The 13,487-nt window shown below is 45.7% G+C and overlaps 1 protein-coding gene across 2 annotated transcripts in view; it reads left to right on the top strand.

Moving 5' to 3' along the window:
• The first annotated feature begins 971 nt into the window (after positions 1-971).
• LOC109314947 (WD repeat-containing protein on Y chromosome-like) overlaps positions 972-13,487 on the top strand; it is a 42,502-nt gene continuing 29,986 nt past the window's right edge. Inside the window, exons 1-10 of one of the 2 annotated variants that reach the window (XM_019542346.1) lie at positions 972-1,222; positions 3,596-3,860; positions 4,356-4,505; positions 5,342-5,464; positions 6,118-6,289; positions 6,759-6,805; positions 7,563-7,700; positions 8,112-8,300; positions 9,704-9,895; positions 11,337-11,597. In XM_019542346.1, coding sequence (XP_019397891.1) covers positions 1,101-1,222; positions 3,596-3,860; positions 4,356-4,505; positions 5,342-5,464; positions 6,118-6,289; positions 6,759-6,805; positions 7,563-7,700; positions 8,112-8,300; positions 9,704-9,895; positions 11,337-11,597 — 1,659 coding nt within the window. In that variant the 5' untranslated portion in view covers positions 972-1,100. The remainder of the gene's footprint in view (positions 1,223-3,595; positions 3,861-4,355; positions 4,506-5,341; positions 5,465-6,117; positions 6,290-6,758; positions 6,806-7,562; positions 7,701-8,111; positions 8,301-9,703; positions 9,896-11,336; positions 11,598-13,487) is intronic. The other variant, XM_019542347.1, reaches the window with a different exon arrangement.

Below are 13,487 nucleotides of genomic sequence, written 5' to 3' on the forward strand. Positions count from 1 at the left end.
TGATACGGTAGTGCAGCATGTTCTCTGAGCTTGATCTTCTCTCAAGCGGTCCAGGAGGACGGGCCGTTGACTCCTCGGTATTCTCGCTTTACACGTGACAGGAGGCTTCGCCGAGACATCATGCTGAAACCACCCAGTGGGAAGTGAAGGGGAACACCAGTATCTCTGTAGCTAGGACAATGAGTAATGTTGGCAGACACTACATCACTTATTAACGAAAACAGGAGAACAAAAATTCATCCCTCCCCCTTATTAACGAGCATGATGCAATTTGTGGCAGTCTCTGGTTCTGAGAGGGGTCGGAGGAGGGAGGCCCGTTCGCCATTCACGTCTCTCCTGCGCGTTCTGCACAACCCACAACCCTCGATCGGGGTCTGAGATGCAGCCGGGGCTGGTTGTTGTTCCCCCAGCAGAGCCCCTTCCAGTCATTAAAATACTGGAGTATTAGTTAGGATCATCGTGCAAAGAGAGCTGAAAGACACGCATCATTTTCAGTGTCACTAACGGTCACAGCATCTCTTCATCGGTACCGCTGCTAATCACCAAGTTAATCATAAATTGACCAAAAGCTGACCCATCTCCAAGTGAAATTCTTTCACACTGAAAACAGTCCTCCTACATTGCTGCTAAACTTTTCAAGAGAGTGGATCTTGTCACATCAGTCCCGGCTAGTAGCCACTGATCTATACCTTTCTGAATGACCCCTCTGTCTTCCTGTAACATATTCACCTGTCGGAGGATCGAGGTGGGAAGGGCTCGTCGGCACTGCTGTCTGAGAGTGCGTTAACTCATCTGCTTCGATTATATGCCATATTGTGGATTAGTAATTGAGATATTGGTGTAGCCTGCATTGATGAGCAGCGTGAGATTCACCCAGACTGTATCCCAGTCCGCTTCATGAATGTCAGCCGGGGCTTCTTGAAAATATTAATATTTGGTCACAAGTAAGTTCTCTGGGAGACCTCAGACAAGGGCTCCCGCAGTGCTCCAGATGAAAAAAAATTAGCTCTTGACTTCTTGGCAAGAAGGAACTAGTGAATTCACAAGAGGGGGCTCTCGGTGGTACATGCTAATTTGGCTTGTCACACTGGCAAAAGGCCATGAAAAACCATCGTACTTTCCGAAAAGGGAGCAAGGTAGCTGAAACGGCAGCGATGGACAAGCACAAACAGAAGTCTTCCTGGGGTGTGTACGTGCAAGAAGTACCCGCAAGCATAACACGGTAAGTCTCTGGCTGATAGTCACCTATTTATTAAGACATGTTGATACATCATTGGTTTTCAAATTGACTTCTAGGGTTTTTAGCCATGCAGGTCAACAGTTGTCAGCTGAATTTGCAGAGCACTTGAGCCACATCCTCACCCATTACCAAGCCAAAGTGAACATTGTTCTCTATACTCATCATCTACACCACCAACCATTTTCTGATGCGCTATAGTTACTTCTCGTTAGTATGACTCTACTACCACGTATGTTAGTATGTAGTTGTTAGTATACCTCTATTCCCATGGCTGTTCAGCATTTTGTATGCTTTTTTTGTGAAAAGACAGTAATAAAATAACCAGTATATGAAGATCTGTTGTACTCGTTCAAATCTTTTCTATATAAAAGGATTTAACCTATTGCCTGCCAAAACAGCAACATCTTTAACATGAAAAAATATTGTTTATCAGTTGATGTCTCCCCTGTAAACATGGAAATAATAGGCGTTGGAGTTGTTATTTCTTGCAATCCACTCAGCTACTAAAGTTGGGTATTTTTCTCTCTTGCACACTTAGCAAAGAGGATGTATTACTACAGTGCCGTTTGCTGTTAGGATTTTTAGGAGCTTAGTTTTGGAGTTGCATACTTCAGAAAAAAAGGCATGGGTAGAACAATCTGCTACTAGGTGGAAACTCAGAGAGTCAGATTCACGGCTGGGGTAAGTCAGTGCAACTGTGCTGATTACGAGGAGGAATTTTCTCACCTGGAGGGTGGTAAAACACTGGAACAGGCTCCCCGGAGAGGTGGTGGGATCTCCATCCCTGGAGGTTTTTAAGGTTAGACAAAGCCTTGGCTGGGATGATGGAGTTGGGGCTGGTCCTGCTTGGAGCAGAGGGTTGGACTAGCTGTGATCTCCTGAGGTCCCTTCAACCCTTATTTTCTATGATTCAATGATTCTAAGATTTGGCCCTGTGTTGGTAGCCGAACTGTAGTCTCTTTTATTTCAACATGGGAATGCTGTGGAAGCAACACTAGGGATAGGAAGGACATTCCTACATAAAAATCCTAGCTCCCTGATTTGCAAGGACCACAGATACATCCTGGTCACTCTCCTTCAGCTGGGAGAAAAAATATGAAGTCCCATGGGTGAGGTGGGGTTTGGGAAAAGCGTCTTTGGCACTTTGAGAAACATGAAAGGGAAACAGGGATAGGAAATGTATGCAGGGGTCAAAATGCATTTCCTTATCAGAGGCAGGCAAGGTTCCCTGGGTAGATGTGGTATCTTTTGTTAGACCAGTGGGGTCGCTGAAAAAAAGTTCTTTGCAAGCTTTTGGGCACAAACACCCTTCTTCAGGTGTAGGGAGTCTCTGCTGATCTGAGATCTCCAAGGAATGAAAGAAACTAAAAATATGACAGGAGGCCAGTGAAAATGTAAATAGGTGGAAATTGGGAAAACCAGGGGTAGAGGAGGGAGGAATGAGGGGAAAATAATGCCAAAGGTAAGCAAAGGGGGACTGCTGTAGTTAAGGTAAAAGAGAGGCAGTCTGTGAAAAAGTAAATAGCTGAAAATTGGGAAGACAAAAGCTAGAGAAGGAGGGGAGGGATATCTTCATGATGTCTTGGGTAGATGCCATATCTTTTATTAGACCAACTAAATAGTTGGGGAAAAAGATGTTCTTTGCAAGCTTTCGGGCACAAGCGCCCTTCTTCAGGCATAGGGAGCCCCTGCTGGTGTTGTGTGTTGTCCAAGGTAGAAGAGAAGCCACAACCAGCAATCCTTCCTTATCAAACAATGGACATGGCAAAGCAGCTTGGTCTACTTCAGTGGTGGGGAACCATTTCAGGCGGAGGGCCGCTTACTGAGTTTTGACAAGCCATCGAGGGCTGCATGACAGGCAGCCCAGGGCAGATAAATATTAATTTTCTAAATTTTTAGGGGCTGGATAGAATGGCCTGGCAGGCTGCATCCGGCCCCCGGGCCACATTTTGCCCACCCCTGGTCTACTTGCTTCATCTTTGTTTTCTGCTTTCCCTCGTTCCACTTCTGAATTTATTGCAACTAAAGGAATAATTAATACGTGTGCTGTCCTCCCTGCCACACGGTAGTCATTCATGAACACGGAGAGTCAGAGAGCTGTAGCTATTCACAGATGGGTGAATGTGGAGGTTTTCTAGTGCTTCCCGCTGTCCCATTTGAGGCACAGGGGGTCTAGCTTCAATGGGAGATGGGCGTGCAAGGAGCCCGGTGTCTTGAGCTGGGCATCTAAATGTGTGCTTTAAGAAAAGGTCTGAATGACCCACTCAAGTCCTTAGTAATAGCTGGACTCACACACTCAACATCAAGATCCATCACGATCATTTGGTTTTTGGTTGTTTGTTTTTTTTCTACCAGCTTTGATCAGAATCAAAACCCTTGTCTGGAAGAAGAGCTGGAGCTGGGTCACTTGCTGCACCTGAAAGAGGTGTTTGCTAATCCTCCACCTGCAAGGGAAGGAGCAGGCAGGAAAGCGGAAAATAAAGGCCAGTGGCTGAAGCCCCCTGGAAAACAGAAAGAAAAGCCACCGGGAAGCCTGACGCTGCAGGAGTTTCAGACGGCCTTTTCCGAGCTGATCGGCTCTGAGTCCTGGAACAAGAAATTGCAGCTGCTTTTCAACAAGGTGAGTATTTCAGGGTGGGGATGTCGAGCACGCTGGCTCCACCCCAGTTTGCTGCTCTGCTAATCTGCTCCCCAGCTGTCTCTCTCCTGCTCCCCTCGCTTCTTATCTGGTGACACCAGTCCTGCATCCCATCCTTTCCCTTGCTACCTGCAGCTTCAGCATTAATTAACCGATTCTCCAAGGTTTTGTATCTAGTGGAGTTAAAATGTGTACCTGAGCGTGTAAAAGCGCTCTGATTTTATATCACATTTTATATCACGAGTGAGGGCAATGGAGAAAATCAGCCTTTTGTCCTGATTGCAAGAGTATCTATCTGTCCATTATGTGCTGTGCAGCGCTGAGCACAAACGAACCCCAGTCTCCTCTGAGACACGGCTGCAACGTAAATAAGCATAGCAAAACATGATATTCCCAAAGAAGAGGGAGCTCAGATATGCAACCTGTGAAGTCACACATATTTTATCCTTCTCCTTGTTTGCCGCTGTGATATTTCAGGTCGACGCCGCATGCGAGGGTCTGATTGACTGGAGCAAGTTCTGTGCATACATGCTGCTGTATTACAAAGAGCGGCACTCCGCAAGGAGAGCCAAAAAGGAGATTTTCCAGGAGACGCAGCCCCTCGTCCGACACTGCGTGCAGAACAAGGTAGGCAGCCAGGAGTGTGCTGGGAGAACGGATGGAGTAGCTAAGGTCTGTGACGTGCCAGTGCCTGGCATCACCATTTGCAGGTGTTGCGAGTGGCTCCGTGATATTGCACTCATTGCTTTGACAGCCTCCTTCCTTCACCAGCGTGTCAGGAAAATGCATTAAAAAATGTGAGCTTCACTCTGTCCCCTCAGCCTGATATGGCCCAGGAAGAAGCACGCTAGCAATGTTTCACGCACAGCCAGGATTCCCTTCAGGACAATGTCTTCTTGCTTTATAGATCTAGAAAAGTTTAAGAAGCAATTCTCTGTTCTCTTATTTGAAAACTGAAATGCTGAGACCATCTGGAGATTCCTGGTACTTGTTATAAGAAAATATAAAGGGAAGGTTTCAAGCCTGAGCACTGCATGTGGACCCAGTGATAGCATTTTTAGAAATGTCTCCGTTATAATGGAGCATCTATAAATCCTCGCTCATTTTGGCAGTTCTTACTCAGGCAAAATGCCCACTGAAGTCCATGGGAAGGGTTGTCTATGAAAATGCTAGTAAAAAGTGAATGATGCCATTGTAACGGCAGCAAAATGCTTGTCTGGGCACTTGTATCTCAAGAGAGGTCCCTTTGTCGGGTGAACATAGACAGTCATAATCATCCATTGCAAGGTCACTTTGGTTAAGCATTTCCTCTCTAATTTAAAGGTTCCTGGGTCATAATCTGCCTTTGGTTTTTTCCTGAAGGCTGAATGACAGACAAGTACATGATGGGAAACAGAGAGCGAGCGAGTTCTGATTTATTTTGTTCTATGGTTTAAATGCAATGTTTTAATTTGATTTTCCAGCAGGAGCCAACCACCAGGGTACTGGCCATTTTGTCACCGCCGTCTCTGTGGTTTGTGACTGTCAGCAGAGGAGGACTTCTTACGACTTGGGACAGCGGTCTGCATATTCGCAAAACTTTTGAGGTAAAGAGGCTTGTATTCACATTGGGGTTAATTCCATGGCAACAAATATTTGGGAGAAATTCAGCAGCACTCAATAAATTGCTGGCTCCAGAAGAGTTTAGGCTCCCAGCAGTCAAAATCCCAGGAGAACGTATACAGTCTTTCCTCCAATGCCTGATGAAGGGTGTTTGTGCCCAAAAACTTGCAATTAAAGATTTTTTTTTTTTTTTTTTTTTGCAAAAATCTTGTTGGTTTAATAAAAGGTGTCATCTCAACTATGAGTCCTGATTGCCTTTTAGAGCTAATCAGGAATTTTCCATCTGTGTTTTCCACCGGAGAAATTCAGTTTTCTCCCAGTGCCATCGGCATGAGCATGCCCCAGACCTTCAGCCGTCTTTCTGGTAGGCTGTCCCAGCGCCGGCTTCCTTGACGAGCAACTTTCTGCCCATCAGGACATCTGAGCCCCCTGAATAATACACACCTGACACCGTACGGTCCCATGGAAATCGTTCGGCAAAATGCTGAGTGAAAGTTAGAAGTTCACAGCTCCTGGTCGAATCGGGGATTGTGGCTGTTTCATGCAGAAGGTGGCACCAGTGTGTCTCTGATGACGAGAGATGCCTATTTTCTTTTTTAAGTTCTCATGAGCTGCTTTTTTCCCCTTTTTTGAACAGATTGCAACAGAGTCCAGGGGCTTTCCGACAGATAAAAGAAGATTTAAGTCCTTAGTGACAGATGCTGTATACATGGCGAATGTCCACAGAATTGCAGTCGCCACCACCAGCAGGGATATTCACTTTTTTGAGGCGTCCACAGCAAACCTGTTTGAGGACATTCATTTATTTGGTAGGCATTAGAGGCTTACTAATAGCAGGGCCTTAGTTAACGTTTCTCAGCTTGAATTGTCAAGGTTGGACCTAATTATGATGTCCAGTGTTGTGTTGTGGGGATAAAAGCAAAGGGTTATTTGGGGCTAGCACAGAAGTGATCAGGTAGTTTGGAAAGTGCCAGGTCTTATGCTCTTTTGCAGTCTCTGGGGTTCCCACTGATCTTTTCTCTTTCTGCTTCATGGAGTTATGCAAAAGTGGCAGGAGGCAAGCAGCAAAAGCCCTGAGGAGCGGGGAAGGGTGCAGCAGATCGGGGTCTGGGGGTGAAGCCAAACCCACAGCCTACAAGTGGGAGGGCTGGATCCCTACAGGGGTGCACGAAGGGAATGGGACATCTTTCCCACATGGAAACTGGGTACTAAGGAAGTCAGATAGAACTTGAAACTGTGAATAATCTTAACATATTCCATTGTTTTTGTGCCCTTCAGCTCTGAACAATATCCCGACTTGTCTGTACTACTGGTATAATGCCAAGGTATGGTGCCACCGCATTTTCTTTTCCAAGATACATGCATCTGCGTAGCTTAATTGTTTATACTCAACCCACAGGAGTGTTTTATGATCTTTGGGCCATGCCGTAACATCACAATACAGGATTGTCTTCTATTTCAGGATCAATACCCTGTCGGTAAGCCGCATGCTGGCTGGGTTAGCAATCCATCTTTGTGATGCCTCCTTTCAGTGGCTAAGAATCCAGCCAAGATTCAGGGCAAAAGCAGAAGTTAATTATTATATAAAGGAGCAATGAATATGCTCTCAGATTGGAAACCAGGATTTATTTAGGAAGATTTTCCTAGTTATTACCTATTATCTACTTAGGGATCTAGTATTTGCTAGAACAGATCAAAGCATTTGCCATCACATTCAACACCCTGCTTCTAGTAGAGGTGGATACCTGATGTATCAGGGGAAAGAGAAAACCCTATCCCCTTCTCAGCAGAAACCCCCCCGCATGACAACACTGCATACAGGAAGCAGAGATCCCTGCATTTTACACCGATGATTTCATTTCGAGGTGTTTGAGTGGGATGAAGCAAAGGTTGAGACGGATGCACAGAGCCCCTTGGGCTGTGGATTGCTTCCCGGCTTTGGGACACCCCCGTGTTTTCAGCAGCATGTTAAAAGCCGTCTTTAAATTCAGTGCATGCAAAGATAGGAGGGGGAGCAAATATCAGCTCCGCCGGGTTTGCCACAACCCTCTCCTCTGCCTCTGCACATTGTTCCCCTCTCAGTCCTTAGGCAGTCGCTCCTTGCTGCTCTGGGGAGATGACCAGGGTGGTGTGAACTTGCTCTGGCTGCTGCGTCCTCGCGCAGGCATGTTTGAGAAGCCCTTCAGGGATGGGTCTGGACCACAGCGAATCTTCATGCCGGTGAGGAAGGACAAGGCCCTGTTGCTGAGATAAGCATCCGACTGGAAACTGCCCAAACTCTTCCCTTTGCCCAGCTTAGCTCAGCACGCCACGGAAAACAGGACCTGGGGGACCACCTCAGCTGGGAAAATCAGGTTTTGCTAGTGCTTGTTAAGATGGTCCAGGGTCTAGCATGCTAGCCCGAGCCCTGTGTTCACTGCCCTGCCCCACCACATATAGTATTGAGCTGAGGTAGCAGCCTAGGCTTGCCCAACTTTGCTACTACAACCCGATCCTCTTCGATAGCCTGCCCCCCACGTACACCTTTCCCCTCTCGGCGTGCATGCATCTCCCACTTGCGTTACAACGTGTGAGGCAGCTCTTGGCACGCGAATCTGCCTCGTGACATTTAAGTCCATTGTTTTCTACCAGGACATTAAAGAGCACCGTAAGCTCCTGCGTTATCATGCAATCCCAGATGTACACGAGGAAGCCATTTCCCAAATCCAGTACGTGTCTGAGGGCGACCTCCTCATCACAGCTTCAGACAGTCCCAAGGCCTCTGTGGTGATCATGGATGTGCACAGAAAGAGAAAAGTTTATACTTGGAAAATCAAGAAGGTGAAGTGTTTTGGGGGTGACTGCATTGTCTGCATGTGAACAATGTACATGGAGCACCATAGCATATCTGAGGGCACCACTCCTGGGCATGGTACATTTGCCAGGTAGACCTGGCTGTAGACCAGTGATTCTCAACCACAGACTCACAGAAAATGAGGGTGAGAAGGGAGCCCAGGGGGTCACATCCAGTCCAACCCCCTGCTCCAAGTAGGACCGGCCCTAACCACATCATCCCAGCCAGGACTTTGTCTAGCCGGGGTGCTGCAAGAGCCTTTTACGGATGCCGCACAGCATTGGCACTGTTAGGCTTGCAAACATGAGATAAACCCAGAGAGTTCAAGTGGGACTCTAGTGACCTACTGTTGTCTTTCTGCCTTCTTTGCAATGGAAAATTTCTCTATTATTTTCCCATGGCCAAAAATAAGTGAAAACCAAGAGCTGGCATTTTCTGAGGAAGGCCTTGAGTCTAAAAGGGTTAAGCAGCACTGCTCTAGACAGTTTTGAAAATTGCACTAGCTGCTACCTCTCTGTAACTTTAGATACATAAATACATCAACACGTCTGGCCCTAAATCCACAAAGCAGCTTGAGCCATCAGAAGAGATATGTACTTTAATACAAAGGAAACCAGATCTGGAAGCATTTATTAGCTGTGCTTTACCATAAGGGCAATGATGCCCAAAATCACCCCACAAGCTTAATTAATAGATTTTCAAACAAAGCTAAGGGTTGGAAAGCAAATCATCCAAAGTGTCTATACAATTGTCATTCTCTGTGACAAAGGATAGCTATAATGTTATTGTAAAGCAATTCAATCTGATTATGAGAAAAACACAATAGATAAAAAAATTCACAAACTGTGGGGTGGGGGAATCAGGAAAAACGGAATTTGCAGGCAGAGCTTTGGAAGCACCCAGATAATCACCATTCATTGTGTTGTGCTTTTGCAATTAGGGTTAAACAAGATTTAGAATAACTAAAATCAAAACAAGCATTTTTCCCCCCCACTGGTCCACAATCACAGAAAAAATGAGTCACAGAAAGAAAGAATCGTCCTTCCTTTCTCCAAAGGCAGAAATGCTAACTGCAATGTGCAGAGGTTTCTTCTGTGTGTCTGGGTACGTTGTGCAAGACTGGAAAAGATGTTCTTTTTTGTAACAGCCAGATTTAAGAGATCCTAAATTAAATTGCTTTCATGGCCCTTGATTTATCAATCAGAGATGCCTGGATACTGATTTGCATTCATGAATCAAGCCTGAAATATGAAAAGCTATAAAAATAATTATTTCTGGCTCTCTCTGAGTAAGACCTCTATGCCCTTACATAGCCTTATTCCACAGATGCAGTGTTGGCCATGCAAATATTTTTGTGAAACGTTTAGTTGCTTTTTCCAATTCTTTCTAGGGCGTGAAATGCTTTGACTACTGCAAATCCCTGAACCTGCTGGTTACGGGAGGGCTGGACCACGCCGTGCAGCTCTGGAACCAGTATGTCACAGACTGGCCAGTTGCTACTTTCCAGGGACATTCAACAACGGTTCTCAGCACCGTCATCCATGAGTCCCAGGGACACGTCTTCAGCTATTCCAAGGACTCGGTTTGTCCCTTTTATGCTGGGTTTTGACCCGTGCACTCTTCCTTGGTAGTAACATTTAACAGCTGTTCAAGCATTAGCAATGTAAGATGGATAATGTATTCTGCTGGGTGGGTGTGATGGCACGGTAGCTATCCTCCAAGACGTATTACACACATGCAGTGATTGCACCAACGTAACTGGTCTTTACAGCACTGAGCTACACACACCACGTGCAGCCCGTGACCTGGAGGATTATTTGGGGAATATTAGAGATGAAACTAAACCAGCATAAGTTAAAGTGGTTGTGAGTGTCGTGTGTTTGCAACTTATCTTGGAGTGGCTGCTTTGTCCCTACTGCATGTAGCTACCTACGGCGAGCTGCTTGCCTCTCCACTCTGGATCCTGGCCTGATTTAGATCAGTATAAATGTGCCATGTGTCCAGAGCTCTGGACACTTTTCAAACTAGGGATGTTGATCCTAGTGTGCTTGTCACATTTTGGCTGCTTCTGTCCCTCTGAATTCCTCCTGCCGGCTCAGCCGGATTGTAGAGTACAATTCCAGCACAAAAGGCTTTGTTTCTAGTGCTGCAAAGCTGCTATGCCTTATGCCATAGTCAGGTCAAGCAACTTTCATATATTTTTTACACCCCTTCCCCAAGTTCTGAAGCATCAAAACTAGCAGATCTTTGGAAAAGGATTTGAGATCCGTGGCTAAAAAACAATATATTATGTTCAAAGTATTATTCAACTGCCAAAGCGTATGGAAAAGCTGTGTGTTGCTAAGGACAAGGAATGAATATGGGGGGCTTTCTGAGACAATAGGATCTTTTATCTCTCAGTCCCTTTTGAAGTGACTACTCTTACTGCTCTTTGAAATGCTTTCATTTTTCAAGCAATTAAAAAGGCAGAAGTGAATTGTCAGGAACTGTAGCTAATATGAAGTCTAAGCCAAATATGCGTTTTAAAAAGAATTCATGCACCTTCAGCTATACCACCGGTTGGCAGTTTGACTAGATGTACATGAATCTACTTCTGTCTATCCCTTTCCCCAAGAACCAGTGCTAGCAAGGAAGACTTTTAAGTGGAGAGTGAATGCGAGTCTAAAACAGGAATTATAATGCCAGCCTGTCCTTCCAGAGGCGGTGTGACTATAAACACATTAATTATTATGAAGCACCTGGCGAAGTTCAAATGAAAGTCACTCTGTGAGCGCAATCTAGTTTTATGGCTCTCACTTCAGTACTACCCATTACTTTGCTGGAAGATGGGGTATGAAAAGAAGTAAATAAGTGAAGATCCATAACAGCATCAAGCACATGTAGCCCCCCTTGGGACTTGGTAAAAATCCCCACAATGTTCAAGTCTGAACTCACCCAAGGCTTTGGAGGGATCCAGACTTGCTCCTAGCAAACAGCAGCCTTGGCACATATGTAAAACCCAGCTTCTCTCTCTCTGGTTTCAGGTCCTGAAAGTCTGGGATATTTTCTCCCAGACTTGCCTACAGACTCTGGTGCTGAAGTTCCCGTGCATCCAGCCAGGACGGATGCTAGAGCAGGGGGATTCTCCCTTCTTGCTTATGCAGGACCCTCCCCATCTCCTTTTAGTGTCGTGTGCGGATTACATTGGCATGTTAAAGCTCACACACGGCGGTGCCGAGGAGGGAGAGCTGGCGACCCACAGCGCACCGTTACGCAGCGCTCTCTATAGTGCCTACTCCCACCAGGTCAGCCGCTCTTCCGAATTTTGATCCACATTTTCTGCTCAGTTGGATCTGAACCATGGAATACAAAGGCAGAATTGGCACCCTTTAAGGGTGTGCGTATGAAGTATTGGTTTGTCCCATTGACGTTATTGGGGTATTTTTACTTTATCTAATTGCAAAACCCAAGGCAGGCATGTGTCACTGTGCTTTCTGGTGTCATTCAAACCAAATCCTTGGCATCAATCAGTATGTGCAATAAGACAAAGCAGTCTTCCTCACCGGGCACTATGGTTACAGTGGCATTAGTCACTCTTGCTTGGACTTTATCCCAAGCCAACTAGGACAACACAGCAAAGGGTTTGTGTCCTGATCCTTCCATTCCCAAATCTCCATTGGGGACCACAAGAAGAGAGTTCCTTCATTTTGAGGATGCTCTTTTTTTTCCCCTGCAATCAACAGCACAGAGGAGGATAAAAATCCTGCCATGAGCCAAACAAAGCAACAAAGCGAGGAGCCTTTTCTATCCTCCTCCTTTGCCCGACCCTGCATTCATGCAGTGACTGGGCTTGTGTTGTGCTCTGAAGGGCCCAACAAATGTGGTTCCCTGCCGTCTTTTGGGATTGGGATGCACTACGAGGAGGGCAATTGCCCTTAAGTGCTGGGCCGGGATGGAAGCCCGGTACCTTAACATTGCATTAGCTAGGAAAGGTCACAAGCTGAGTGTGATGGCACTTAAAGACTGCAGCACAGCACCTTGGACATCACCATCTGTCTTCTCCAAGAGTCCAGGAGGTCCTTGCTCCCATTTTACATTGTGTGCCCCACAGTTTACTCTTCTGTGCCCAGGCGTTTTGTCCGTGTGTACCCATCATTACCCATCCTCTCATGCAATCTGTAGCAAAAACACTTCGTTTTGCCATCAGTCATTCTTTCAGCCCGTCTCTAACCTCCTTACTTCATTCATATTTCCCATCCACCGATATGCCACTCCTTTGCTCTGCCATTTCTGGTCTTCAGTTTTCAAGTTTCACACCCCTTTCAAAACCATGAAAGGAAAGCTCGTTGGCAGCTTGACATCTGCCTGTCCTTAAAAACGTTCCTCAATCACATGAGTAATGAGGAGGCCAACATCTGTCTTTTTATATGCGTTTTTGGAGTGCTCCCCAGTTTCATACACCATAAAATCTCACATATCGCATGCTTGACTTCTTCACACCAATGATTTTTATTCAGTATATAGCATAAGTACAGTATGTTCTGTGCAACTCATAGGACATAAGAATTGATTTGATTGGTCAAAGCTAGAAGTAATGGACATGAACAGGGAAAAATCGACTTTGTTTCAGTTTTATAAACCTCGGTCTTCCATGAGATAAAACTCTTGGTGATTGGGAGAGGTCCCAGATGATTGGAAAAAGGCAAATACAGTGCCCATCTTTAAGAAAGGGAAGAAGGAGGATCCAGGGAACTATAGACTGGTCGGTTTCACCTCGGGTCCTGGAAAAATCATGGAGCGGATCCTCAAGAAATCCATTTCTAAGTACCTGGAGGAGAAGATGGTGATTAGGAAGTGTCAGCATGGATTTACTAAGGTCAAGTCATGCCTGACCAACCTGATTGCCTTCTACGATGAGATGACAGGCTCTGTGGATGCAGGGAGAAGAATGGACCGATATATCTTGGTTTTAGCGAGGTTTTTGATATAGTCTCCCACAACATTCTTGCGAGCAAGCTAAGGAAGTACAGGTTAGATGAATGGATTTGTAAAGTGGATAGAAAACTGCCTGGATTATCAGGCTCAAAGGGTAGTAATTAATGGCTCGATGTCTAGTTGACAGCAGGTATAAAGTGAAGTGCCCCAGAGTTGGTCCTGGGGCTGGTTTTGTTCAGTATCTTTACAGCAACCTAGAA

Source organism: Crocodylus porosus, unplaced genomic scaffold, assembly GCF_001723895.1.
Source record: "Crocodylus porosus isolate Cpor-Errol unplaced genomic scaffold, CroPor_comp1, whole genome shotgun sequence".
In the NCBI taxonomy this organism is placed as follows: domain Eukaryota; kingdom Metazoa; phylum Chordata; order Crocodylia; family Crocodylidae; genus Crocodylus; species Crocodylus porosus.